Source organism: Hipposideros armiger, unplaced genomic scaffold (assembly GCF_001890085.2).
Source record: "Hipposideros armiger isolate ML-2016 unplaced genomic scaffold, ASM189008v1 scaffold_855, whole genome shotgun sequence".
Lineage (NCBI taxonomy): Eukaryota > Metazoa > Chordata > Mammalia > Chiroptera > Hipposideridae > Hipposideros > Hipposideros armiger.
The window spans coordinates 208,328-234,569 of record NW_017732205.1 but is presented as its reverse complement, the minus strand read 5'-3'; the positions used below and the strand labels follow the sequence as shown (position 1 = coordinate 234,569).

The 26,242-nt window shown below is 41.5% G+C and overlaps 1 protein-coding gene across 2 annotated transcripts in view; it reads left to right on the top strand.

Moving 5' to 3' along the window:
* The window catches only part of MTAP (methylthioadenosine phosphorylase), a 61,800-nt gene extending 37,500 nt beyond the window's left edge, over positions 1-24,300 (top strand). Inside the window, exons 5-8 of one of the 2 annotated variants that reach the window (XM_019629444.1) lie at positions 7,052-7,154; positions 15,419-15,658; positions 19,853-19,933; positions 22,787-24,300. In XM_019629444.1, the coding sequence (XP_019484989.1) occupies positions 7,052-7,154; positions 15,419-15,658; positions 19,853-19,933; positions 22,787-22,825 (463 nt within the window). In that variant the 3' untranslated portion in view covers positions 22,826-24,300. Of the gene's footprint in view, positions 1-7,051; positions 7,155-15,418; positions 15,659-19,852; positions 19,976-22,786 lie in introns of both variants that reach the window. The other variant, XM_019629443.1, reaches the window with a different exon arrangement.
* Positions 24,301-26,242: the final 1,942 nt, after the last annotated feature.

Below are 26,242 nucleotides of genomic sequence, written 5' to 3'. Positions count from 1 at the left end.
CAACCGTCCTGTGGGATGGCCTGAAGCTGTAAATAGGATTTGTTAAAGCTACATGTGGTGACCTGGAGCAGTGTCCATACTTTACAGTGAAAACAGAGCTGCTTAGTCACAATGCCCATAAATGATTTTATAGTCCTTACTATGTTCCTGGTGCTGCTAATTATCATAGCATCAAGAGGCATCCTGTACATACCTTATTATCATTTTTTACAGGGGAGAAAACTGAGGCCCAAAGAGATTGTTATTCACCACCTGTGTCAGAGCTGGGATTTTGTTCTTGTACTACTGCTCTGTGTGCTCTGTTTAGCAAGACCTGATGAAAAATAGAATTATGAAGGGAAAACTAGGTTACCTGTTTATTGAGCAGTGTTGCCTCATTGGAATATAAACATCAGTTGGTTTTTCTCCTTCCCTGTGACACGCTAAGCAGTTAGGGGCATTCATTAGATCAGGGAGTGGAAGGATCTTAATGATGTTGGTCCAAATTCATAATCTAATCTTTCCATTTCTTCTGGTTAATAGAACAGACTCATTCCACTTCTAAATTTGTTGCCATTCATGCCAAAACTCCCTCTACTTTCCCGCTGTAGTTACAAATCTTTTCTTTCCCTTGCTAAGTACCTTTTGTACCCTGACTCCATGACCCGAATCTTCTAGGATTTGACCCTTATCTACAGGCTCTTGACAGCACTGTCCATAAATACATGTGTGCACACCCACATGAATATACACCTAGAAATTCAGAAGGCTCATTCTTAATCCTGTTAATATTGAAATTATGCAAATTGCCAAGGGGATAGATATCCTTTTATTCTAACCAGTTGGTGACTTGGCCTTAAATTTTTTTGCCGTTTGACAAATTTATATACTTTTTTAAAAATTAAAATTGTCTTTGGTGTTCTAACTAAAATGCTATCCAATATGCATCTCTGTGTTTTTAAGTATTTAAAGAGTAACATGTGTTTGTAATAAAATGTAAATAATATAGGAGGGCTTAAAACCCTCCTGAGATCTGGTGGGTATGTGCCTTACTACAGCCCTTTGAAGGGCAATTTGGTGAGATCGATCTATCAAGCTTGATAATGTGTGTGGCCATTGACCCAAACATTTTTTTCTCTTGGTTTCTTGAGAAACACATGCACAAGGGAGCTCATGCAGAGATACTGGTTGTAACATTTTTAATTACCCATTCATCGTATAATAATGAAAATACTGGTATATCCATGACATTCTATGCAGCACTTTAAACACATCACGTAGATTTATATGTGCTGATATAGAAAAGTCTCCAAGATACATCATCAAGTCAGGCAGCTGTAAAACAGTCCATATTGTATGCTATGTTTATATATTTAACACAAAGAAAAACTGTGTTTGTGTGACTGTATAGGATTTCTAGAAAAGAGACACCCACCGTATTCTGCCTAACAGCTACACACTGTTCTATTGCTGGATGTATAATTTATTTAAGTGCCCAAGAAGTGGGAAATTTGGTTGTTTTCAGCTTCCTGTTAGTATTAACTGTACGTCAGTTCACATCTGTGTGTCCTGTTATCTTTGTATGAACATACCTGTTCGTTAAACTGCCAGCAGTAGAACTAGTGGACATCAAGGTGGCTGTGGCAGACTTGCTATTAAGAGCCTTCCTCTCCCTCAGAGCTCAGGCATTAGCGAAAAGAGCAGTTGGCAGGGGCTTTTTTGTGTGTTTTTGTTTGTCTTTCGGTTTCAAACACTGAACTTTCCTTTTTCCATACACATTGTTTTTTGCATATCTTTAACGTGAGAGTGATCAAATTAGTTCCCGAAAACCACGCTCCTTGTGAGCAGCCGTTGGCCCTGCTGAGGCTTCCTGTGGACATTTGTCATGCTCAGCACCGCCACCCAAGTGTGTGGCTGATTGCTTCTGCTGTGGGACAAGCATTTCCCCTCCACTCACTTGCCACTCAGAATGTCCTCCAAGGAAAAATATGAACAAATGGTGTCTCTGAGCCGATTCAAGAGTCTTGATCCAGAAACAACCCACCAGTCTGTCTTTCTTTGGGCGTTCTTTCCCTTCTGTCTGAAAGGGCCCAATATTCTCTCCTTTGTCTTGAACTCATTCCTCTTACCACTACACGTCATCATTTTGTCTCCTTCACTCTTTCATGGGCAGGTTTTTGTTTGTACGTTAATTTTTCTTAGCACACATTCCTGTTTAACCACCTCAGGCAGTTTTTTGAGTGCCCTTCACTCATCCCGTACATGTGTCGTGCTCTGAAGTTGGCAAGTAATAAGTACAGAAGCAGATTTCCCATAAACAGTAGTTTCTGGTACTGAGCACTTCCTTCATGTGTTCTCATTCGGTCTTCATACTGACCATTTTAAATATGCAAAAACTGATATGATCTGCGGTGTAGAGAGGTAAGAATGACTTTCCAGAGGCACACAGCTGGTGAGTGGGTGGTGAAACTAGTCAGATCGGTTTTCCAGTGGATGTCCCAAGCTAATGGCGAGGTGAAATCAGGATTTGCCTTGCCAAGCTGGGAGGGTTTACTGATTAAAGCAAGAGTTGGAGATAGACCTTAGGCATCAGTTTTTTGTTACTACAGAAACCATACCTGGGTGAACTATATCTTAAACCACATACGCATGTGCATCAGCTTCCTATTGCTGGTGTAACAAATGACCACAAACTTAGTGCCTTAAACAATACAAACTTACTCTAATTCTGTAGGAGTCTAACATGGGCCTCACTGCAAAAATCAAGATATCAGCGGGGCTGCAGTCCTTCCTGGAGGCTGGGGAGAATCGACTTCCTTGCTCTTTTTTTGCTACCTGCATTCCTTGGCTCCTGGCCCTTCCATCTTCAAAGCCATCAGTGGTGGGTTGAGCCTTACATCTCATCACTCTGACACTCGTCTGCCTCCCTCTTCCACATATAAGGACTCTTAGAATGACATTGAGCCCATCCATCTAATCCAAGATAATCTTTCCATTTTGTTGTCAGCTGGTTAGCACCCTTCATTCCATCAGCAGCCTTAGTTTCCCTTTGCCAGGTAAAGAAACATAGTCACAGGTTCTGGGCATTAGGATGTAATATGTTTGGGAAGAGAGAGCCATTCTGCCTGCCACCACATGCCACTTTCACAAGTCAGTAGGACAGCCGTCAGTCCTAAACTCTCTTGTCCTTGGTCTAGGTTGCTTCCAAGAGGTGTATGATTTTTCCCATTCTTCTCAGCCAAAGCTGGGACACAGTTTACCATCAGGTGTAGCCAGCTTGACATCATCTGAGGTGAATTTTATTCATGGGCCCGGGAATAGATTTCAATTGCTATCTCTCTCTCAATGGAAGGAAGACCAGATTCCATTAAGGGTCCCTTTATCAGGGAAAGGTGCCCACTCAGGCACTGTTTTAGACCTAGTTTCTTCAAGAAACTATCTGCATCAACTATATGGTGACAGAAGGAGATTTGACTTTGGGTGGTGAACACACAATGCAATACATAGATGATGTATTATTATAGAATTGTACACTTGAAAACTGTATAATTTTATTAACTATTGTCACCCCCAATATTTTTAATTTAGAAAAAGGAATGATAAAAAAGAGACTATCTGCAGGCTTCTTCAAGCATTGACCTATTCTCCATATGCTTGCTTCTACAGCACCTGCGTCCATCTCTAATATGATTTTTTTTTAAAGATTTTTATTGGGGAATTGGGGGGATGGGAACAGTGCTGGGGAATTGGGGGAAGAGGAACAGACAAGTTGCTGTCCTTTTGTTCTTCAGTCTAGTTGTGGAGGACGTTGCTTCACTGGCCCAAGTTGGCACCATCATTGCTCTCTTCCCAGGCGAGGCAGAGCAGTCGCTGGCCTCTCTGGACGGCCGCTCACGGCGGCTCTTGGCAGCTCACACTGGCTGCTGGCCGCTCAGGCTGGCTGCTGGCTACATATGGTAGCCCATGGCAACTCACTGCAGCAGGGGCTGCAGCCTACGCCATCGCCGGCGACTCACGGCAGCCCAGCTCCAGGTTGAGCTGTTGTTCAGCATCTTAGCTGTAGAGGCCAGTGTCACTGGCCCTCATATGTGGGATCCGAACTGGGGCCCTCTGGCGTCCCAAGCCAGCTCTTAACCAACATGCCACTCAGCCGGCCCTCTAATATGATTTGAGTGAATACTGTGTTCCAGGTGCTGAGCCATTCACAAGGCAATAGTAATAGTAGCTCTTTGCAACAATTACTATTTATCCCCACATGCACATATTCGACATATAAAATAGAAATGTTATTGCCTCAAAGTCTATTGGGATGTAATCATTGGAGGGTTTTGTGGCCCTGTTTTCATATTTAAACAAGGCTGTAAATGCAGATGTTGCTAATACTCGCATTATACTCAGGGAGGTTAAGTAATTTGTTCAAGACGACCCAAAACTTCAGTCACAAAATCCAGATACAAAACTACATTTCCTATATTTCCTCCATATCACTGAGAAAACTCAGCATGAGGGTGAACTACAATTATGGTGATAAAAGAGCTGTTTTGGCTGAAAGCTGGCAGTGAACAGGCAGTACAGGCTCAATTAGAGAACTGTCCCCACTGGCACATGCCTGGCAGGTTTATTCCCGACATCTTGCTGAGTTGTAAAAGCTCTCACTCCTCTAATTAAAAACCCTCAGAGGAAGGCTAAGGAGCTCTTAAAAGTGCGTCTATTTTTCATTAGCATTTCCTTTGGGTAGTTTTCTCTGCTCACCTGTGGTTATAAACACCATTGCTCTTGATCTGAGTTTCTATTGTCATCGACCATACGGCACCATTTTATGCTATACAGGGGTATTGCTGTTTATAGTGATTTAACTTTAGATCGTTAAACATTTCATTGAATTTGTTGACACTTAAGTTAGTTATGCAGAACACCACATGTAAGTGGGCAGGTTGTGTGAAGAGGTATTTCTCATCTTCACCTTACTTTCCTTTCCAGGATTAACAATATAGTCAGTCCTGAAACCATTAGAAGCATTGATTTTTAAACTACTCATTTCTTTCCTGAGGCTGTCCGTTTCACTTGCATCTTACAAGGTTGGGTATTCTGAGACCCCCATCTTCAGCCACAGCTTCCCGTCACTACTGGCTCCCAGTTCTGTCTCTAGGCCAGACCTCATTTCTGAGCTGCTGTGGGACATCTGAACTTTGTGGTTGACTTAATGCTTATGAATGGGTGGATGAACACTATATATTATGATTGGAGAAGGGAGAATCAAAAAGCTGTGGCAATTTTCTGTAAGCCATATAGCTTGTAGTTAGCTTTGTCTAAAGAGAAAAATGTGAAATGTGCCACTTAGGAGAACTAAAACTGTAGTTAATAAGTGTCATATGTAGCAAAACATAAAGCATAAATAATATATGTTATGTTTTAAGGGAAAAGTTCAAAACACAGGAGTGATTAGGCAAAGAAGGGATGGAGACAAAAGAGAGGGACAGAGATAGATAAGATGGGGTGTTATCACGTGGATGTCTATTAGGATATAGCAGCTGAAGGTTTTTGTGGCCCTGTTTTCATACTTAATCACGGTGGTAAATAGTGATGTTGCTAATACTTGACTTATTGAAGGCTGAAACCAAGCCAGAGCTGAGAGTACACGTGTGGCTTATTTGTCAGTTTTACAAAACAAGAAAAGCCTCTGGGGCTGGAACAGTCATTTGACCTGTTCTTCAACCCCGTCTGGAATTGCTTCAAGGTTAAATTAGTCTTTCCTTTGAAGACACACTTGACAGTGGATTGAGAGGAGCACGGACAGGGTTTTCATTCCTCCACAGCACTGGGGCCTCATCTCTGAGCTAGGTGGTTTTGGTGCCAGCTAGTGTCACTGTGTAGTATGTGACAGAGTGGAAGTAACAGGTTAATTTCGGTAGGTAGACATGCCAGCTGTATAAACTAGACTGGGAAAACTATTTCTTGATGCTGTTCCCCACCCTCCTGCACCCCAAAATAGACATTAAGTGATCTACCTTCCCCTGTTGGCTTCCCCTTGCCCTGTCCATCCCCTGCTCTCCCCTTGGTAGGAAAGATGAGGACTCTTTCGTGTGTTACTCATGAATTCAAGTGTAGAACAATATAATGGTTTACTCTGAAAACTGGTGAGAAATTGCTGGGTGACTTGGCACTGGGTTAATTTTAGCCTCTTTTTGTGATAGAGTCAAAAATGTTTTACCAGAAAGTGGAACTAAGAAACTTTAGAACTATTATGTAGGTAGAGGAGCAAGCCAAACAAAGTAGCAGACAGATAGATTTCTAAATGTGGAGCAGGATAAAACACTGCCTTCTTGGGTCAAAGGCATAGAAAAATAAGGTTGGGGGGTGGAGGAGGGAATTACCGTAAATTTAAAAACCTGTCAGTCAATTGCAAGGTGAGGACCTTATTTAGACCTGAAACTAACAAAGCAACTTTTTTTTCAAAAAGGACATTTTTGAGGACATCAGGGAACTTTCCATATGATCTGTGTATCGGCTGACACTGAGGAATTATTGTTACTTCTATCAGATGTGATAATGACATTTCAGTGGAAAATAATCCACTTATTTTGGTCCATCTGAAGTAGAGGTGAAATGGTTGGCAGTCTGGGATTTGCAACCATGGAAATGCTAACAGATAAAGCAAATGTGACAAAATTTTGGAAATTGTTAAATCTAGGTGATGGATATAAATGGGGTTCACTATACAGTTTTCTGTATCTACAATGATTGGGAAATTTCATATTGACTTCTTAAGTGTTTTTCGTGCCCTCCTGAATAGAGTTGAATTGTACCTGCAATCCAGTGTGGTTATCCTGTCACAGCCACCCGACCACAGACACTTTAATTCCTGTTGCAAAATATGTTGCTACCAACCCAGAGCCAGAGAAGCCAAATACCATCCAAAGCTGCTTTTTTAAACAGTTACCTTCAGCTTATTGAGCTATTGATTCTGGAGTGATGACCAGGATGGAAACCTAGATAACAGTTGATTTCACTAGTACTCAGAGAATGGAGAGATGGCTTAAAAAAAAAACAACCTTTTCACTTTATTTTGTAGGACCACCACAAGGCCTCAGACATTCTATGATGGGAGTCATTCCTGTGCCAGAGGAGTTTGCCATATTCCAATGGCTGAGCCCTTCTGTCCCAAAACGAGAGAGGTTTGTAATCTTTCCGGAAGGTGCATCAAAATAAGTCATAAGAGCTTGGGGTGGCATCTAGACTTAGATTAGTGAGCTAATAATAAGCATATGACCCCTCCTTCTCTTTCAAGTTTACTTCTTATGGAAGGTTTTATTAAGAGTTCCCCTTTGGGCCGGCCGAGTGGCTCAATTGGTTAAGAGTTAGCTTAAGAGCGCGAGCTCTGAGCAACAGGGCCGCCAGTTCGATTCCCACATGGACCAGTAATGCTGCGCCTGAGCTGAGCTGCCAACAGGTGGCAGGATGGCTCAGCTGGTGAGAGCACGTGCTCCTAACAAGACTGCCTGTTCGATGGTGGGCTATGCCCACCCACAACTAAGACTGAACTCAGCACCTTGAGCTGAGCTGCCACCGAGATAGCTCAGTGGATAGAGCATGCACTCTTAACAAGGCTGCTGGTTCGACTCCAGCATGGCATGGTGGCTGTGCCCACCCGCAACCAAGATTGAACACAGCACGTTGAGCTTAGAGGCCACGAGCTGCTGACAGGAGGCCAGATGGCGACTGGCGCCCTCCACAGCTAAGATTGAAGAACAACAACTTGGCTGGTCCCTTTCCCAATTCCCCAACACTGTTCCCTTCCCCCAATTCCCCAATTTACAAAAAAAAAAAAAAAAAAGAATTCCCCCTTTGCCAATAATGCCTCCACTACTCTCTATCATTTATAAAGCTGAATCACTCATAGTTGCAGCCTACCTTTTTTATAATTTTTTATTTTTGCTGTCAGGATACCTTTTAAATAATTTAGTATAGGCTAGCATATTAGTCAAGAGTATATAGTCTGGAATCAGATTACATGGGATCAAATCAAATCTCTGCTTTTCAGCTTAATAGCTGTGTGTCATTGGACAAGTTATTATACTTCACACCTCTGGGCTTCAGTTTCCTCATTTGTAAAATGAAGGTAATGATTACATGTACCTCATAGGACTGTGTGAGGGTTAAAAGAGTTAATACTTAAAAGTACTCTGAATAATGCCTGTTAGTATTGAAACATCCAATCACTGGTAACTGCTTTTGTGAATTAAATTATTATTATTGATACTCTATGAATTGTCAGATTGGCATCATTAACCTTTGAGCTGAGTTTGGTCATTACTGTCCAGCCTCCTCTCCAAGATTATCATAAAATCTCAGAACTAAGGGGACAGCCCCACAAAGGTCAATGGTGGTTCAAGGCGAGGAGCCATAACCTTAGCTCTCAGAGAATAAAAATGGTTACCACAACTCAAAATTCCATCTCATGGTTCACACATGGTACTCCTCATATAATCCCAGGCTTGAAAGTCAGGTGCAACCGAAAGATTAGAGGCATCATTAGAGGTGAACTGCCTAGTGAAATCTAATTTATGAATTAACTTACGGACTACAAATACTTAAACATGTTAATTTTTAGGTAAGTCAGCTAATTATAACACCTGTATATAGAATTCGGAAGATTTTTAGCTTTTATGTTACACCCTGCATAATCACGTAAAACTGGTTCTTACAGCTAACAGCCAGGGTACCTTACCCTCACTCTGGTCTCAAAATCAAATCTAGAATGTAAAGCTGGAGTTGCGGGAAGCTATTTCAGATGTACCACTGCATGTGTATTCCCCCTGACTTCGGGAAAGTACCTTTTTGTTTAAACAAAAATGGCGGGTTAAGTTTCTATGTATGCGTTTAGATGTATGCTTCTAAATATAGTTATCAGCAGAATATATCAAAACATTGCTAGTCTTTCCTCTGAAACACAGATCTAGCCACAGAATAAATTTGCTCTCCCTAGGAAACTAGATGTGTGTAAAATTCTTGTCCATTTCAAAATGGGGGCAGCTTGGGAAGAAATAGAATAGGGAGAGCATATGCCTGTTGGTAGGAAATCGCAGATCTTATCCCAGGCAAAACGTAGCGACTTTCAGTGTTAGGGATAGAGGTAGGCAAAGTAAGTGCTAGGGATGTATACAGAGCACATGTAAATTTGATGATGGGGTGATAGTTGCCAATTGTGCAATTTGGCCTCTTTCAGACCAAATTAGTTCAGCTATTATTAGTCTAGACAGGCGAAGAATCCCCAAGTAAAATTTAAAAGAGTCCTGGGGAGGCATTTTAACCCTCCGTTGGGCGCAACTGATCTTACAGATTCATTGCACACAAAGATGCCGCTATGAAATACGTCTTTGCTGTATGTACTAAGTCACAAACACAACTGGCGATAGGTTACGGTAGAGGGGGAGGAAACGGAAGCGATGAGACATGATACTTAAGTTAACGGGTAGATATTTGAAAATTTGTGTGCAATGAATCTGAGATCAGTTGCGCCTGACGGAGGGTTAAGAAAGTGGTGAATGATGTCAGAAACAAGGCACTGTGAGGGGTCCCCCTCTTGATCTCTCCCATTTAAGTTACAACAAGTTGAACAACTATAATTCAATGAAAGATTCCCTGTGCAACACACAAGCACGTCTGAGAGATCCATGCACTGAAACTTCTGAAGGTGGGTAAATCAGGGTGAACCAGGGGAGTGAAGGGGGAAGTACAGAGACAGGGCTGCCCACGGTAGCCCAGAGCTCACTGTGGTCTCTGGAGAGGGGAGGATTGAAACTGTACTCTGTGGCCCCAGCAGTTCTGCCTGAATGATCTGCATATAATAGGGCTGATTGGGGCAGTCACCTCCAGGCAAAGGCCCAAGTACAGAGGTGCTAAAACTGCGGTCTAACAGCCCTCACTGCCAGGCTGAAAACAGCCACGGAGCCTGGCTGCCTCTCCCCACCCTCCCAGAGCTCACCTCCCCCACACCCTCCAGTGTTAGCGTCTGGCCCCAGAAAAAACTGTAGCAGTTCAGATTGAAGAGCCAAATATCTACAGCCCTGAGAATCGAAGAGACTGTGGCAGACGCACACTGTGGCTAATCCCAGTAACACTGGAGGAGATATAGGAGCAAGGCGGCTGTGGTCTGGCAGTCGCCGTTACTTGGAGAACAAAGACACAAACACACCAGAGGCCTCTTCCACCCCACCTCCACCTTTCACGGCTGATCCCAGAGGAGGCACCCAGGGCTGCTAAGGTGCACAGCTCTGCATCTGGCTGCAGGGGCAGCACTCAGATTTCAGAGGCTCAGAATCCCATCCCCCACCACATCCTCCCGTGTGACAGAGGTGACCTACTCACGGAAGAGAAACCCACCTCCCCAGTAACTCTCACACCGTGCGGAAAGCTAGAACAGGGCAAGAGAAAGTAAAATGTTCCAGTGCTGCTTACTGGAAAGCCAAAGAAGGGGCTCTTCATATCAGCCTGCTTCAGAATTCATTCCCATAAATGCCCAGGAAGAGAAGTAATTCATCAATTACCATGAATACCCAAAGTAACAAGATAGCTCAGAAAGGAAATGAAAAACCTCCAGAAAATAAAGACATGAACATATGCAACTTAAATGACAGAATTCAAGATTGCAGTTCTGAAAAAAACGAAATACAAGAAAACTGAGATAGGCAGTTTAATGAACTCGAACAAAATGAATACCAAAGAGACTGAATTTTTTTTAAATAACCAAATAGAAATTCTGGAGCTGAAGAACTCAATAAAAGAAATGAAGAATGACATACTGAGCTTAGGAAATAGCACTGACCAGATGGAAGAAAGAATTAGTGATATCGAAGATAGAAATCTGGAAATGACACAGCTGGAAGAAGAGAGACTTGAGAGTTAACAGAAATGAAAGAACTCTACAAGAACTATCTGACTCCATCAGAAAGAGCAATATAAGAATAATGGGGGGAGGGGGGGAACCGGCCGAGTGGCGCGTTGGTTAAGAACTGGCTTGGGATGCCAGAGGGCCCCGGTTCGGATCCCACATATGAGGGCCAGTGACACTGCCCTCTGCAGCTAAGATGGTGAACGGCAGCTCGACCTGGAGCTGGGCTGCTGTGAGTCGCCGGCAATGGCGTAGGCTGCAGTGGGCTGTCATAAGCTACCGTGTGTAGCCAGCAGACAGCGTGAGCGGCCAGCAGCTGCCATGAGCGGCCATCCAGAGGCCGGCGACTGATCTGCCTTGCCTGGGAAGAGCGCAATGATGGTGCCAACTTGGGCCAGTGAAGCAACGTCCTCCACAACTAGACTGAAGAAAAAAATGACAACAACTTGTTTGTTCCCCTTCCCTGATTCCCCAGTGTTGTTCCCCTCCCCCAATTCCCTAATAAAATCTTTAAAGAAAAAAGAATAATGGGAAAGCTATGCTTCCTGCATCCCAGGATCACACCAAAATTACAAGTAAATTAAAGAACAATCAACCTCAAGAATCGCCTGAACACTAGCTGAACAGAACCCCTATGACTAAGGATATAGAGAAGAGACCACATCAAGACTAGTAGAAGGGGCTGACCCCAAACCCACAGATAGTGGTTGAACACCAGGAGGGATACCTCAGTGACAGGTCCCCCCAGAAGAGGGAGGGTTCCCAGCCCCACATGAGGCCCCCCAGCTCAGGGGTCTTGTGCTGGGAAGAGGAATTCCTACATCTGACAGTGAAAATAAGTAAGGTCTTTGTCTGCCCCTCCCGGTGAGACAGAAGGCAGCGCGAAACCAGACGCTCTCTTAAAGAGCCCACATGCAGACTCGCTTGCGAACACTCAACCTGGTCTCTGGTGGAGGAGTGGCAACTCGGGGGGTGCCAGAGACATACAGGGAAAGACTGAGTTCTGTGGCTGTGGGGCAACAGCTAGAGGGATAAGAGCCATTAACCTTGTGTGGAGCCTGACTAATGTATAACCTATAGTTGGGCGCCATCTTTTCTGTGTTGAACCCTCCTCCAAAGGATCAAATCCGAGACCACATTGGTCTGGTGAAATCCACACGTGTGCAACACCTTGATGACACCCTGGGTTCCCACCCTGCACAGCTGGTATTGCATCGCCTGGGTCACTCTCAGCTACTGAGCAGCCAGACCCACCCCCACAAGCTGTGGAGGCCTTTTATAGCAGCAGACAGCCCACAGCAACCCAGGAACAGGTGGTGGGCAGTGACCCAAAACCTGCGCTACAGCCTCTCATGGGTAGCTCTTGGGGATTTGCAAGCCTGAGGCGAGTGGTGGCTGGCAGCTGTGTTCTCAGGGCGTTTGGCAAAGTGGTCACAGGCCAGACACTGCCTGAGGCGAGGGAAGACTGGCTGTGGTGTTCTTGGGGCACTTTGCAAAATGGTCCCAGGCTGGGCACTGGCAGAACACCTGAATCTGCATTAACTTTGTAGAAACCATCAGCCATGCCTTGCAACTCCCTGGAACCCGCCCCTCCCAGGTAGGACTACATCGCTGAGGGTATGCAATTCCAGGTCAGCCAGCCCCACCCCTGTGCCTAAGGAGGCTATTTCAGTGGCTAATCCTCATGGGCAGCCAGAAGATGTCAGTAGACCTAGGGAGCCCTGGGCCTTTTGCTAAGCTGCCCCAGGCCCAATACTGGTAGCATCCTGCCTTAGTTCACAGTGAGGCCTCCAGGTCCAGCACAGGCAGCAGCCAACCATATATAACTTTGAGGCTTTTAGCAGCTAGCCGTAGGCCGGTCATAGGCAAGGCTGAAATTGGCCTGTATGGAGACCCTCCTAAGAGACACCAGAAACAACACACCCAGAGGCCAGCATCAGACCACACCAGAGCACTACCTGGTTAGCCCCACAAGCAGCACATCCAAAGGGGGGTCTCAGCAGGTGCAAGAGCTCATGGGGGCCACTCCCTCTCTGAGGGGTCAGCCCCCACACTGCAACTCATGCACTGTTTGTGTATCCAAACCTCACAGGCAGTCAGCCTGAGCGTCAATCCCACCCACTGATGTGCCAAAAGCAATCAAGTCTCAGCTACAACAGAAAAACACTCTCAAGGGACAGTCCTGGAAAGACACGCACAAGAGACCAGGGAGATTCGCCATTAGACCACACAGGACACATACTACGTAAGACAACCCAGCAAAGACTGAGAGACATAGTTCTACCTAGTACATAGAAACAAAAACAGAGAGGCATCCAGAATGAGGAAACAAAGAAACATGTCCCAAATAAAAGAACAGGAGAAACCTCCAGAAATAGAACTAAACGAAATGGAAGCAACCAACCTATCAGAGACAGAGTTTAAAACACTTGTTATAAGAATGCTTAAGGAACTTAGAGAATTTCAACAAAGAGATGACAAGCATAAAGCAGGATATAGAAACCATAAAAAAGAACCGATCAGAAATAAAAAATACAATAACTGAAATGAAGAGTACACCAGAAGGAATCAACAGATTAGATGAAGCAGAGGATCGAATTAGTGATGTAGAAGACAAGGTAGTAGAAAACACCCAATCAGAACAACAAAAAGAAAAAAGAATATAAAAAAATACAAAGATAGTTTAAGGGACCTGTGGGACAACATCAAGCGCAACGACATTCACATCATAGGGGTACCAGAAGGAGAAGAGAAAGAATAAGGGATCGAGAACCTGTTGGAAGAAATAATGACACAAAACTTCCCTAACCTGGCAAAGAAATAGATACAGAAGCTCAGGAAGTGCAGAGAGCCCCAAACAAGGTGAACTCAAACAGGCCCACACCACGACACATCATAATTAAAATAGCAAAGGTTAAAGACAAAGAGAGTATCCTAGAAGCAGCAAGAGAAAGACAGCTAGTTGCTTACAAGGGAGCTGCCAGTACAGTAAATCCCCACTTAACCTCATTGATAGATTCTTGGAAATTTTGACTTGATGTGCAGCAACCTATAACAAAACAAATTTTATCATAGGCTAATCGATGCAAACAAGAAGAAAGTTCCTATGGCATATTTCTGGTCACAAAAACATCACCAAACTTCTAAAAGCAAAGACCCAAAGCCCTTCTATTGAATATTTAAATAAAAGTGAGCTTATACATGCATTTAAGAAAGGTGCATAAAAACAAGTAAGATGATTATTTTCTAGCCTGCTTATTCCAGTTCAGAGTTGCAGGTGGCCAGAGCTTACCCAGTCAGCTCAGGACTCTAAGCGGGAACCCACCCTGGACAGGACGCCTTTCTGTCATAGGGAGCATTCACACACACCCACAGTCACTCAGACTGCGACAATTTAAATATGACACTTTAGATACAACCTAATGTCACATCTTTGAGATGTGGGAGGAAAGCTGAGTACTTGGAGAACACACGTGCAGACATGGGGAGAACGTGCAAACTCCGCACAGATAATGGCCCTGACCAGGAGTCGATTGATTGTTTTCTCATCAGTGTTATAATGAAATGTTATTCGAGAACCGGCTGTATTAATAATGGGTAGAGGACCAGTTTAGCATTTATATAGTGTTTACGATGTGCCTGACACAGTTATGTGCTGTATATCCTTAGTTCGTTTAAGCCTCACAATATTCTGCAATACAATTATTCCCATTTTACAGATGAGAAAACTAAGACAAAAGGTAAGTGAATTTTCAGCAGTTCTTAAGTAAATTAACAGTTAAGTTTAAAAGACTAATTTTTTAATTTAAAAAATGTTGAAGCACAGTCTAAGAAAAAAACAAAATTAATGAATAACCTGAAGATTAGAATGTGCGTTATTAATTAGACACTGGATAAAGTGATCAGACTTTTAAATAGGGTTTCTAAAACCCATGCATGGCTTGCCACTAAAGGGATGCCGAGGTCAGTTTATCCCTGGACAGAAAAAATCAGCATGGCCCCATCCTGTTTTTACCGTTTGTCCTTGGAGAGGCATCAGGCAGAAGAGATTATGAAAAAATCACTTTCTAATCAAAAGAAGGCTTTTAGCAAAAGTCTTCAGATTTTGTATAAAAGAGCAACGAGAATGAATTTCTCAGGAGCTTGGAAACAGTTCCTAGCACATCCCTCTGCGATGTGAATGAGGAGCAGCACCTCAACTGAGCCTTGGAAGTTAAGAGCTCAAGTCCTTGTTTCTAGCTCACCTTAGTCTCTTAAAGCTGTTAAGAAGTAAATGAGATTAAAGCATGTACACAAATTTTGGTGCTTAGGCAAAGCTTACTGTTTGCTCTTGTAACTATGAGCTATATGTGCAGGTGGTGGGGAAACAGGATATATAAGAGGGTCTGGAAAACTGGGATCTCCCGGATTCTCTGAGAATCTGCAGCTACTAGGCTTCTGTAGTAAAAATCTTTAAGTAATCAGCTTGTTAAACATCAGGAAAAAAAATAAAATATTAAGCTGTACTTACGTTTTTATGTTTTGAGTTTGTGGTTCTTTTTTTGCTAGGTCCTCATAGAGACTGCGAAGAAGCTAGGACTCCGGTGCCACTCAAAAGGGACAATGCTCACAATCGAAGGGCCTCGCTTTAGTTCACGGGCAGAAAGCTTCATGTTCCGCACCTGGGGGGCAGACGTGATCAACATGACCACAATTCCAGAGGTGGTTCTTGCTAAGGAGGCTGGACTTTGCTATGCAAGTATCGCCATGGCAACAGATTACGATTGCTGGAAGGAGCACGAGGAAGCGGTAGGTGGAATTCTCTCCTGAGCATGGATGGCCTGAGTTTCCAGATGCCATGAGCACCATTAAGAGAGGATCTTAACTATTTGCTTCTATTGCATTAGTTCCAGAAAGTGCCTGTCTACCAGGTTTTAAAGTCAGCTTTTAATCCATTGTCATTAGGTATTACCAGATATTTTCTATAGTTCCCTTTGGAAAGTAAGAACCAAGATCTTCACAGGAAAGAAAAAGACACTTTTATCCAAGGATCAACAGCGAACAGTACGTTATAGGCATATAGATGTGTTGGTAATAAGACTTGAGCCTTATTTTAAGGATAAAGGTGTCTTTTGGATATAATTTCCTTGTGCTGTGCTACTGTTTATGTTTTTTTAAAGGGAAGAACTTACTATTTCTTACCTCTTCCTGGTAAGTAAACTCTATATTCACATCTGTCTGTTTAACCCATTGTGACTGGAGACCTTGCTTGGTGTAGGAGCATGACAGCAAACAGACACGTTTGTAAGGAGCCAACATTCTGGGTTCTTTAGGGGATGTGGTAGAGATTAAGCAAACCAACGTGACATAGCTCAGGACTATAAAGAAAGAGTGTGGTGAGGAGTACATTTCCAGTTGACCCAACCAAATATTTGTAGTCTGGGAAGCCTTCCTTAAGTGTAGTGGGAAAGATAGGTGCTTGAGAAGAGGGAGCGAGAAGGAGGCAGAGCTTTGGAGACCGTGTAAGTGTTTCAGATGGGAGGTCAGGGAGGAGTTGTAGGCAGCAAAGTCCAACTAGTATTTGAGGGTGCTGGACTACCGAGGTCAGGCTTCCAAAACATACATTTTCATTGTGGTAAACTTTGAACGTCTGCATAAGTAGGGGCCAGTGTAATGAACCCCAGTTACCCATCATCCAGCTTTCCACAGTTATCAGCTGTGGCCAACTTTGTGTCATATATAAGCCCCTACCCATTTCTCTCTCCCTGGCCTTCATTATTTTAAAGTAAATATTTTTACTGAAAGGCCTCTTTTTCTTTTAAATAAAATAATAAAAAACACAAGACCACTGTACCAAAAAATATTGATTTTTTTATATAATCGAAATATTGAGACAGTTCACATTTTCCCTTTCGTCTCATCATTTTCAACTATTCAAATCTGAGTCCCTTATAATCTACACATTGCGTTTGAATAATGTGTCCCTTAAGTCTTTTTTAAGCTCATATTTCACTCCCCCCCTCCTTCATTCCTTAACATTTTCCTTGAGGAAACCAGATCATTTGTCTAGAATAAAGAAAGGGACAAAACTACAGTGGAGGAATTTTGAAATAAGGAAAAGGTGCAGGGGTAGGATGTTATTGCTGAGTGTCTATCCATGTGTGTGAGTTTGAGTCGTAGATGAACACAGGTTCTTTGTTTTGCATGAATGCCTTATCTTATCCTCAGTGTAATAAACTATGAGGATGCTTCATATGTAAGAGATTTATAAATCCTGATACAACACAATCCCTGACTTGGCAGCTTTGGTCACCTAAGGGACAGCTAGCTCAGCCTCTGCCACTTTGTGAGAATGGATTGCTTCTTGCCTGTGGCTTTCTGCTCAGCCTCGTAACATTTCTCTCTTCTGCAGAGCTAACGGGGCTTCCCCTTAGTAGGTCACATGAGGTTTGGAAAGCAGTCAGTTGGAGCTACTTCAGTTAAAAGTAAAGAAACTGAGTTCTGTGTAAGTGGTAAGGCATGAAGACAAATAACATTAGATGCCACAAGGAAGGTATAACAAAGGTGGCAGAGAATGGCTGGTGTTTGAGGATGCTGGAGTACTGAGGTCAGGCTTCCAAAGCAAATATTTTCATTGTGGAAAACTTCGAACAGCTGCAGAAGTACAGTCTAGTATAATGAACCCCATTTACCCATTACCTAGCTTTGTATCCTTATCAGTCATGCCCAGCTTTGTGTTATATCTATGCCCCTACCCACGCCTCCCTCCCCTGCCTTCATTATTAATCATCTCAGCCAGCCATGTGTATCATCATGCTTCAAACCAGATGTTCAGCCTGGCATGATAAAAAGGTTTTAGAGTTGCCAAATGCATCTTCAGATTACTATTCCTCCATTTACTTGCACCACTGGGCATGTTGTTTAACAAGTTCCTCTTCTGTAGGATGGAGCCAGGGCTTGGGGCTGAGTGAGAGGTGTGGGTTGTTCAGTTACACTTTGACATTGCTGGATTACTGGGGAAATGAAGCCCGATTACACATGTAGTGCTGGCTCCTAGGAGGGTGGTCATTAGATGGTAGCAATGACAGTTGGGTGGAAAGACCCCCAAAAAAAAAAATTGTGAAGATGAAAACTTTTGAGATTTGAGCTGGACCTTGAACAGATGGTTAGAATTGATGGTGAGAGGTTAGTAGAAAGGCATTTGTGTTGAGCCCAATAGCAGGAACAAAGAAGAGAGAGAGGTCAGAGTCTATATAGAAATATCAGTCACGGGAAGAGTGGAAGGAAAAGAGTAAATATAAGGTAAATCTGTTAGATGCTTTGACCCTACATTCAAAGACTCTGCTTAAAATGTGCCTGCACATGTACCTGGCATGCACCCAGCTGGTCACTGCTTTGTGTTCTCACAGCGATGGGACTCCCTCTGCCACGGTACTTAGAATTTTGTCTAAACACATCTTGGGGTTTGTGGTAGGGGTCTGGGCTTTATAGTCCAGGAAATTGAATGAAAGATGTAATCATTGTGTCCCTGAATCTTGGATTTCTTCTAAGTATAGTGAAGCACGACAAGTACTCTACCTCTGATCATCCTTTTTATATTCACAACTTTTTCCACCTTTTCCTTATACAGCAATTTTAGTCATATACAAAAGTAAACAATAATACAAACTTCATGAATCCAACATCCAGCTTCAACCATTATCATATCAATGTATAGCCAATTATATTTCATCTATACTCTGATCTATAACTTTATCCATAAACATTAGGTGATTTCTTTTATTTTTTTTTAAATTGGGGAATTGGGGGAGGGGAACATCGCTGGGGAATCGGGGAAGGGGAACAGACAAGTTGTTGTCCTTTTGTTCTCCAGTCTAGTTGTGGAGGATGTCGCTTCACTGGCCCATGTTGGTATTATCATTGTGCTCTTCCCGGGTGAGGCAGATGGGTCGCCAACCACTGGACAGCAGCTCACACTGGCTGCTGGCCACTCACGGTAGCTTAAGGCAACCCACTGCAGCCTACGCCGTCGACTCATGGCAGCCCAGCTCCAGGTCGAGCTGTTGTTCACCATCTTAGCTGTAGAGGGCGCAGCATCACTGGCCCTCGTGTGGGATCCAAACCGGGCTTCTGCTGTTCAGAGCTCACGCTCCCAAGCCAATTCAACCAACACGCCACTCGGCTGGCCCAGGTGATTTCTAACATAACCCCATTGTCGTCACATTCCAACAATAATTCCTTACTATACCCAGGCGAAATTCCAGTTTCTGATTATCTCAAATATTTCAAATGATTTTTTTCTTCCAAGTTTTCTAAAAAGAAACCAAGTCATTTGACCTGTCCAGTTTTCCACAGTCAGCATTGCAGAAATCATCTCCTCAGGGTATTGTAGTTCTCTGTCCTTTTGTGTTTTCTCTGTAAATTGGCAGCTAGATCTAGAGATTTGATCAGATTCAGGTATCATAAATACTGTTTTGTTTTTTCATCAGGAAAGTGGGTTGTTTATTTGGTTTGGGTTTTTTTGTTTTGTTTTGTTTTGTGATGTTAGCAGCTCTATTAATTCATTGAGAGCTCTAAAAAGAAAAAATGGTGAAACTTTGATTTGTTTTTTCTTTATTTATTAGCTGGAAGACTTTTCTAAAGAGAAATGTGTTTATCTTCTGACTGGTTTGTTTTCCAGTGTAGTTTTAAGGCTGGAATCCATTCTACAGACATGGGGAGAATAGCCACAGCTTTCTAGACCGTACTCTAACACACTACACGTCTGAGATAGTTTCTCAGATACCATATTGAAAATCAGTAGTGCTATTCAGAGATGTCATTGGGTTTCTCCAAGACCTACCCCTGGGGCCAAGACCATCTTGATAAATGTAGAACTTGGGCCCAGGGGATTGAAGCTGGAGCAAACTGACTTCACAGATAAGTTAGGAACTCAGGAAAATGTTCCACAAAAGCAGTGGAATGTTTAATTGCTGGTAACATCCTGTGCTGTTGTTTCTCTAGGTTTCCGTGGACCGGGTTTTAAAAACCCTGAAAGAAAATGCCAATAAAGCCAAGAGCTTACTTCTCACTACCATACCTCAGGTAGGGTCCATGGAATGGTCAGAAACGCTGCATAACCTAAAGGTAAGCATCCTTAGCCGTCTGCAAGTATGGCGGGCCAGCCGCCACAAGTCGATCAGTACCTAAAGGGGGGAGCGGGAATTAAAGAAAGAGACACACTCACGACTGCTGATGCGGCCGGTCTTCAGGTTTTCTGAAGCCCCGAGTTTATTTTCCACCACCATTATATACATTCAGGGTGAGTACAAAAAAGAAAGGACAAATACGTATTACCTCATTCCAGAGTAATTAATTGATAATCCACTTAGAAAGTTAAAGGTCAGTGGGGACAATTTCTTCCATAATCCCAGATAGCCATCTATCTTTATTGTGTCTCCCAAGGCACTGGCCATTCTCTCCACATACCTCGAGATTAAGCAAAACACCCTCCAGGTGCAAGTAAAACAAGAAGTAAAACAAGATATGCAATCAGTAAAGTCAGCCTGCATGGCTCCCAACATGCAAGCAGACACTTCCATAGAGCCTCAGCTACCTTCTTTCCTCTTCCTTGCATTTCACCTTTGGTCCATCTCCTTATGTATTTTGTACTAGCCTAGATGTTTTCTATGAGTTTTCATGCCGTGTACTACCATAGTAACCATGTGTGAAATTGAGTAGTCCTATCTGGCTGATAATGCAAGACCAGTGGAAGTTGAGGTGGGGAGAGTTTTCTTATCTAAGCTACCAGGTTCTTGACATTGTTCTGTTCTGCAACGTATCTCTAAGTGTAACTTCAGAAGATGGATTGTGCTTGTTCTGCTCGTGGCCTACTTTGCTGACAAAGTTGTTTTCTCTTTGGCAGATCCATGCCCAGTGTTGGCAGCCTTTAAAGCTAAAACTGACAAGGCAGTACCAAAATGGTGCTGGGGAATATCTTCTTACGGTTAATGCTGCATCAAACTAAGACAGTAATTATTGACAAACATCGGATGGGTTGCACATTGGTAGCTTTTCAACTCTAGTATTAATTCCCGGAATATACCAAGCTCAGAGATGCATGATTTTTATTTGGACACTTCGCGACTCTCTTGATTAACCATGTTAGAGATGGAATTGCCTCAAATTGATCAGATATTACATTCACCTAATATCCGAAGAAGGTGGTCAGTATATCCTAAGGTTTCCTAGAACATGCCTATACTCTTGGTTCTTACGGCAGTAGTTGAGAGAGGGTGTGAAAGGTTAATATAAGCCCTCTCGACCCAAATTATCATTGAGGAGCCCTGGAATGAGAGCCACATGTTTAGTCTGATGAGGACACAACATGATAGTAAATGATTGACAACCTCTGGCCATGGAAGAGCCAGGATGTACAGTGTTTTCCAACTTGCATGGTATAAATGCTCCATCATGACTGATTTCAAGCTGCCTACACAAAGCTGCTCATAAGCTGGGATATGATACACATAGTTGGTTCTTGCAGGCTGGTACAAGCAGGCCTCCACATGCTACTGCAACTAAGATGCCTCTCAGCCCTTAGGACTGGCAGGGTCAGGAGTATGGGAATTTATAATCTACATTCCCTGCTAGACTTTTCAGCCCATAAGGAGCAAGAAACACATCTGTTGGTTTCAACCTGTATACCTAGGAGATAGGTGTTGTTTAATGAATAAATGATAGCCCCCTTTTCTCAAGAAGCATTTCATCATAATTGAAATACAGGAAGTCCTTATTATCATTATGAAGAAGAGAACAGAAAATAAATGGGAAGAATGGGGGAATGTCACTTTAGAAATGGTTACCTTCAGCTGACTGTAATGAGTATAATGCAATAGAGTGGCATACCCCTTTAGCGTCTTTAAATTAGCACACTTGATTTGTGGGAAATGTGACTCATACTTTTGCTTCTGCTAAGGTTACTGTTACCTGCAAGATGTGATAGGTTGGGGGTTTCTTTGTTCTTGTGTTTTTAGGTTTCCTAGCTGACCCCATTTTGATCATAGTCTCTTAAAGATAATTTGTTAAACAGTGAATTTATTATTTGTTTCATTTTTAAGTAAAAATGCTGTATGTTAGAAATCAGTGTTCTCCTCTCCTTTGAAGCTTCTGAAAGTGTATGTAAAATTGTGTAGTTCTCTATGTATACATTTTAAAAAAGGGTTAGTGTGTGTAGCTTTTATCAGATTCTCAAAGACATAGAAGACCTAAAGACAGAAAATGAAGAACTGCTGCTCTAGACAAAATTGAGAATCATGCCTTCCTTCATAGCGTTAAGGAACACCTTACAACAATTCTTATTCTGGGGTAGTATTTTTCAGTCGTCTCAGCACTGAAATGTATATCATTCATTCACTCAAAAATTCATTTCAGGAACAGTGAGTATCCACTATATGTCAAGCTGTGGTTTGCAAAGATATATAAGACTTGTTGTCATGAAGAAGATCCTATTCTGTTTGCAGCTACTAACATATCAAAACTTTTATGATTTTTTATTTTATTTTTTTTAGTGGGATAAAGTGTAAAATGGAGGTTGTATAAACAAAAATCTGGGCTGTGGGTTGGTGTATAATAGGTGTCCTGGTGGATCTAAAAGGGGATGGAGATAAGAGAGAATCAGAGCAGTCCCCTGAGATACTAATTATGAACCTCACTTTATAGGAGAGGAAAGTAAGAGTTAAGTTATGCAGAAAGCCCCATATCTAGTCAGTGATTTTTACATTGGTGAACTTGAAAATTTTCTAGTGAGTTTATTAAAAGTGGATGTCCCATGGTTCCTCACTCTATAAGACCAAAAATGGCTTTTAACAGCATTGCAAGTGATTATCAGGCAGGAAAGTCACTGCCTACAGTGAGGATTTGGTTATTTGTGATCTGTGCCTACTTTTTTTTTTTCAGAATATGGCCCAGTTTTCTGTTTTATTACCAAGACATTAAAATTGCATGGCTGCCCCGAAGACAAGAAGACTTTCTAATTCTAGTCATTTAGGAAATTCCCACTTAATTTGAAGAAATTTGGAAAAACTTTTCATGCCCTTGCCTGCTAAGGAAGAACATGTGGGCAGATAAGACATTGCCAAGGTGAAAGATGCCTTCTGAAAGACATGGACTGCTTCAAAAAACAGGGAAGGCAAATAAGTAAATGTGGAAGATTCCTACACTTTAGGAAAAAGACAAGAAGATACCACTCACCCTTCCCTCATTAAATTCCTAACAATAAAGGGTGGGAGGTAGCATCCAGCTTCCTATATTGCCAAGGAATATGAAGACAAAGTGGAACTCTTAGGCCGTTTATTGCTGTCACTGTAAATTGGTACAATCTTTCTGGAGGACAAATGTATCAAAAGGCTTAAAAATACATATACCTTTTGTGCAGGTTACTCTACTCCTAGGAATTTATCTTTCAAAAGTTAGGAGAAATACAAAGAATTATGTACAAAGACAGATGTTTAATACAGTATTAGTTATAGTAACAAATATTCAAAACAATCTTGAGTATCCAAAAATTTGAAATAAATTATGGTTTCGCTCTAGTTAGATTGTGAAGCAGCCAACTGAAGATGATGCTTTTACTAATATTTAATGTCTTAAAGAATTGGTTGCTCTATAATATGAAGTGAAGAAAGGATATGTAAGCATTTTACAGTACTAATTTTAAGTCTATGTAAATGTACAAAAAGACTAGAAAGAAATATATAACGTTTTGTTATTGTACATGGGGGGGCATACTGGATAATTTTAATTTTCTTTATATTTTTCTGTCTTTACATTTTTTTCTACAATGAATATAATCAAATAGTGAAGTTGTTTTAAAAATAAAAATGACTTAAAAGGATCTGGTTTTTGAAAACTGTTTCTGGTAATGAAGCAAAATTTAAGATGGTAGTACTAAGAGTTCTGTTTTAATTCCATCTTTGTTAAAAAAAAGGATCATTAATGACTTTTACAGTCAGAACAGTACTTGGGTTTGCAACAACTTCTTGAAAAAAGCTGGGTGTTTAAAACTAAGAGTGGAACTATCAGACAATATACATACATACTGTGCCAGATACTTTTAAAATTAATATTTCACTTATTTCTACTCCTTTTTATGAGTTGATGAATTATTTTACAAGTTGATGTTTTTTGTTTTTTTAATATAATGGAAGCTTGCTTTTTTTATTGTTAGTTTTATAGGAATGTATCACAGGAAGATCTTTTTTCCTCAGAATTATTAATTTTCTTTTTACTGTGACCTGTTCTTTTCATTGTGTTCTTTACTGACGGATCTCTTGTTTAAAGAGTCTGTAAAGTCAATGTGTTTGTGTCTATGGATTGCCTTCAAGTTAATAAGCTGCTAATTGTAAACAATAAAATAAAGCAGTTACCCTCCAGCATTAATACTGAGCTGTTTGGGTTACATGTGATCATGACCCTTGGATTCTCTAATGTAGTGGTTTCAACTCTGGTTGCACATTAAAGATCCACAAAGGACCTAGTGGATCTGAACCCAAGGTTCTCTGGCTCTGTAACCCATGATTGTTTTCACTACCCTGTAATACATATTATATACCTCTCTTTCATTCTTAGATGTCTGAAAATGTCAAGACAAAAACATGTGGGCATTTTTTTGCTGTCTTCAGAAATACAGTTCTCCCCAACTTAGGTATACTTTTCTTGATCCAGTAGTCTTTTCTAGCAACCTCATATCCAGATTTCTCAAATGGAGTATACTCCAGTTTTCTATGTTACCCATCATTCACTCCTTATACAAAACCAATATCATTTTCATCATACCTCATTCTTGAGAACTTTGCTGACTGTTTCTTCCTGGAACACTTCTGACTTCTATGATACATAACTACTTTTTCTTTCTTTCTTTTTTAACTATGAACTTGAGTGAACAGCATTTTGAGCCTTTGGAAGCTTCCCTGGATTATGGGAATAATGGAAAAGTTCTAGCTTAGTGACTCAGGCCCTTGGAAGAGTGCCGAGTTACTGATTAGTACATTTTCATCTACTTAGAAATTTTTACTGGTATTATGAGCTGCTTATTTTTGTTTTGCATTGGTTTTTCATGATTTTGAGGACGAGACAACCAAAATAATTCATATGCAAAGTGTTAACCAAAAAAATAGTGAAGAGGCTATAATAGCAGGGCTACATTTTAGACCTAAAAATATTTTGCAGATTAGCCCCAGTACACTAGAGTTGTTTATACTAGGCAACTGAAAAAGATATGGGTTTGATTTCATAGGTATTTTGTTGGAGAGCACATTTTTTCAGAATAAAAAAAAGTATTTGATGATTTCATTTACAGAAGATTAAAAGGAAATTGTCAGTGTTTTCAAACTATCCTCTCAGTTTTATAGATGATTCAGGGTTAAAAAGTTTACACATGGGAATGTGATGACACATTTGTGAACTGCTCTTTTTGACCTCACTTTAGTTTACAAATCCCCCCACCCATAAGAATCAAGATTACAAGGCCAAAGCAGTCAAGTAATAGGAAAGCCAATTCCAAATATATACAAAAGTACGAAGAGCAGTAATGAACCCTTATCCATCTCCCAGCTTCAAGAATTATCTCAGCCAATCTGTTTCTTCTAAACCCCCACCCACTACCCTCCTCCCATGTTATTTTGAAGCATTTCTCAATATAGTGCATAATTGCATCCATGAATATTTCAATGTTATTTCTATAGGGCAAATATTTTTAAGAGCCACAAAAACATTAACAAAAAAAAATTTCTAAATGTCCTCAAATATGCAGTGAATATGCAAAAGTTCAAATGTCTCATAAATGCCATTTTTTACACATTTATTTGAATCAGGAGCCAATAAAAGTTAACACATTGGAAGTGGTTGATATGTATTTTGTATGTTCACTCTCCCTCTTGCTGACTCCATTTCTCCTCCTCTCTCCTTATCTTTCATGTTCTCTCTCCCTCCCTCCCTCCCTCCTTAAAGTTTATTTGATGAAGAAACCCAGTTGATTGTCCTCAAGAGTTTCATATAATCCAGATCCCCATAGTTCAGTTTAACATAATCCTCTGTATTCCCTCTAAATTGATAAATCGAATCTAGCAGATTTTTTTTTTCAAGACTACTTCAGAGGATGTGTGGTATGTTCTTCCATTAGGAGGGTCATAATGTCTCATCTCTTGGATGTTAACAGCTATCAGCTTTTAATGCCTCTATCCATGAAATTAGTATGAGTTGCAAAAAAAAAAATTACATTCCAATTCAGCTACCTCCATTTAAACACATGAAAAGTAAGGTGACAACATTCCTGTTTGAATTAAGATTAAGAAGTAATATGTACAGAGCATTTCATACAATTTAACATAGCAACAAGCTTAGTAAACAAGGAAT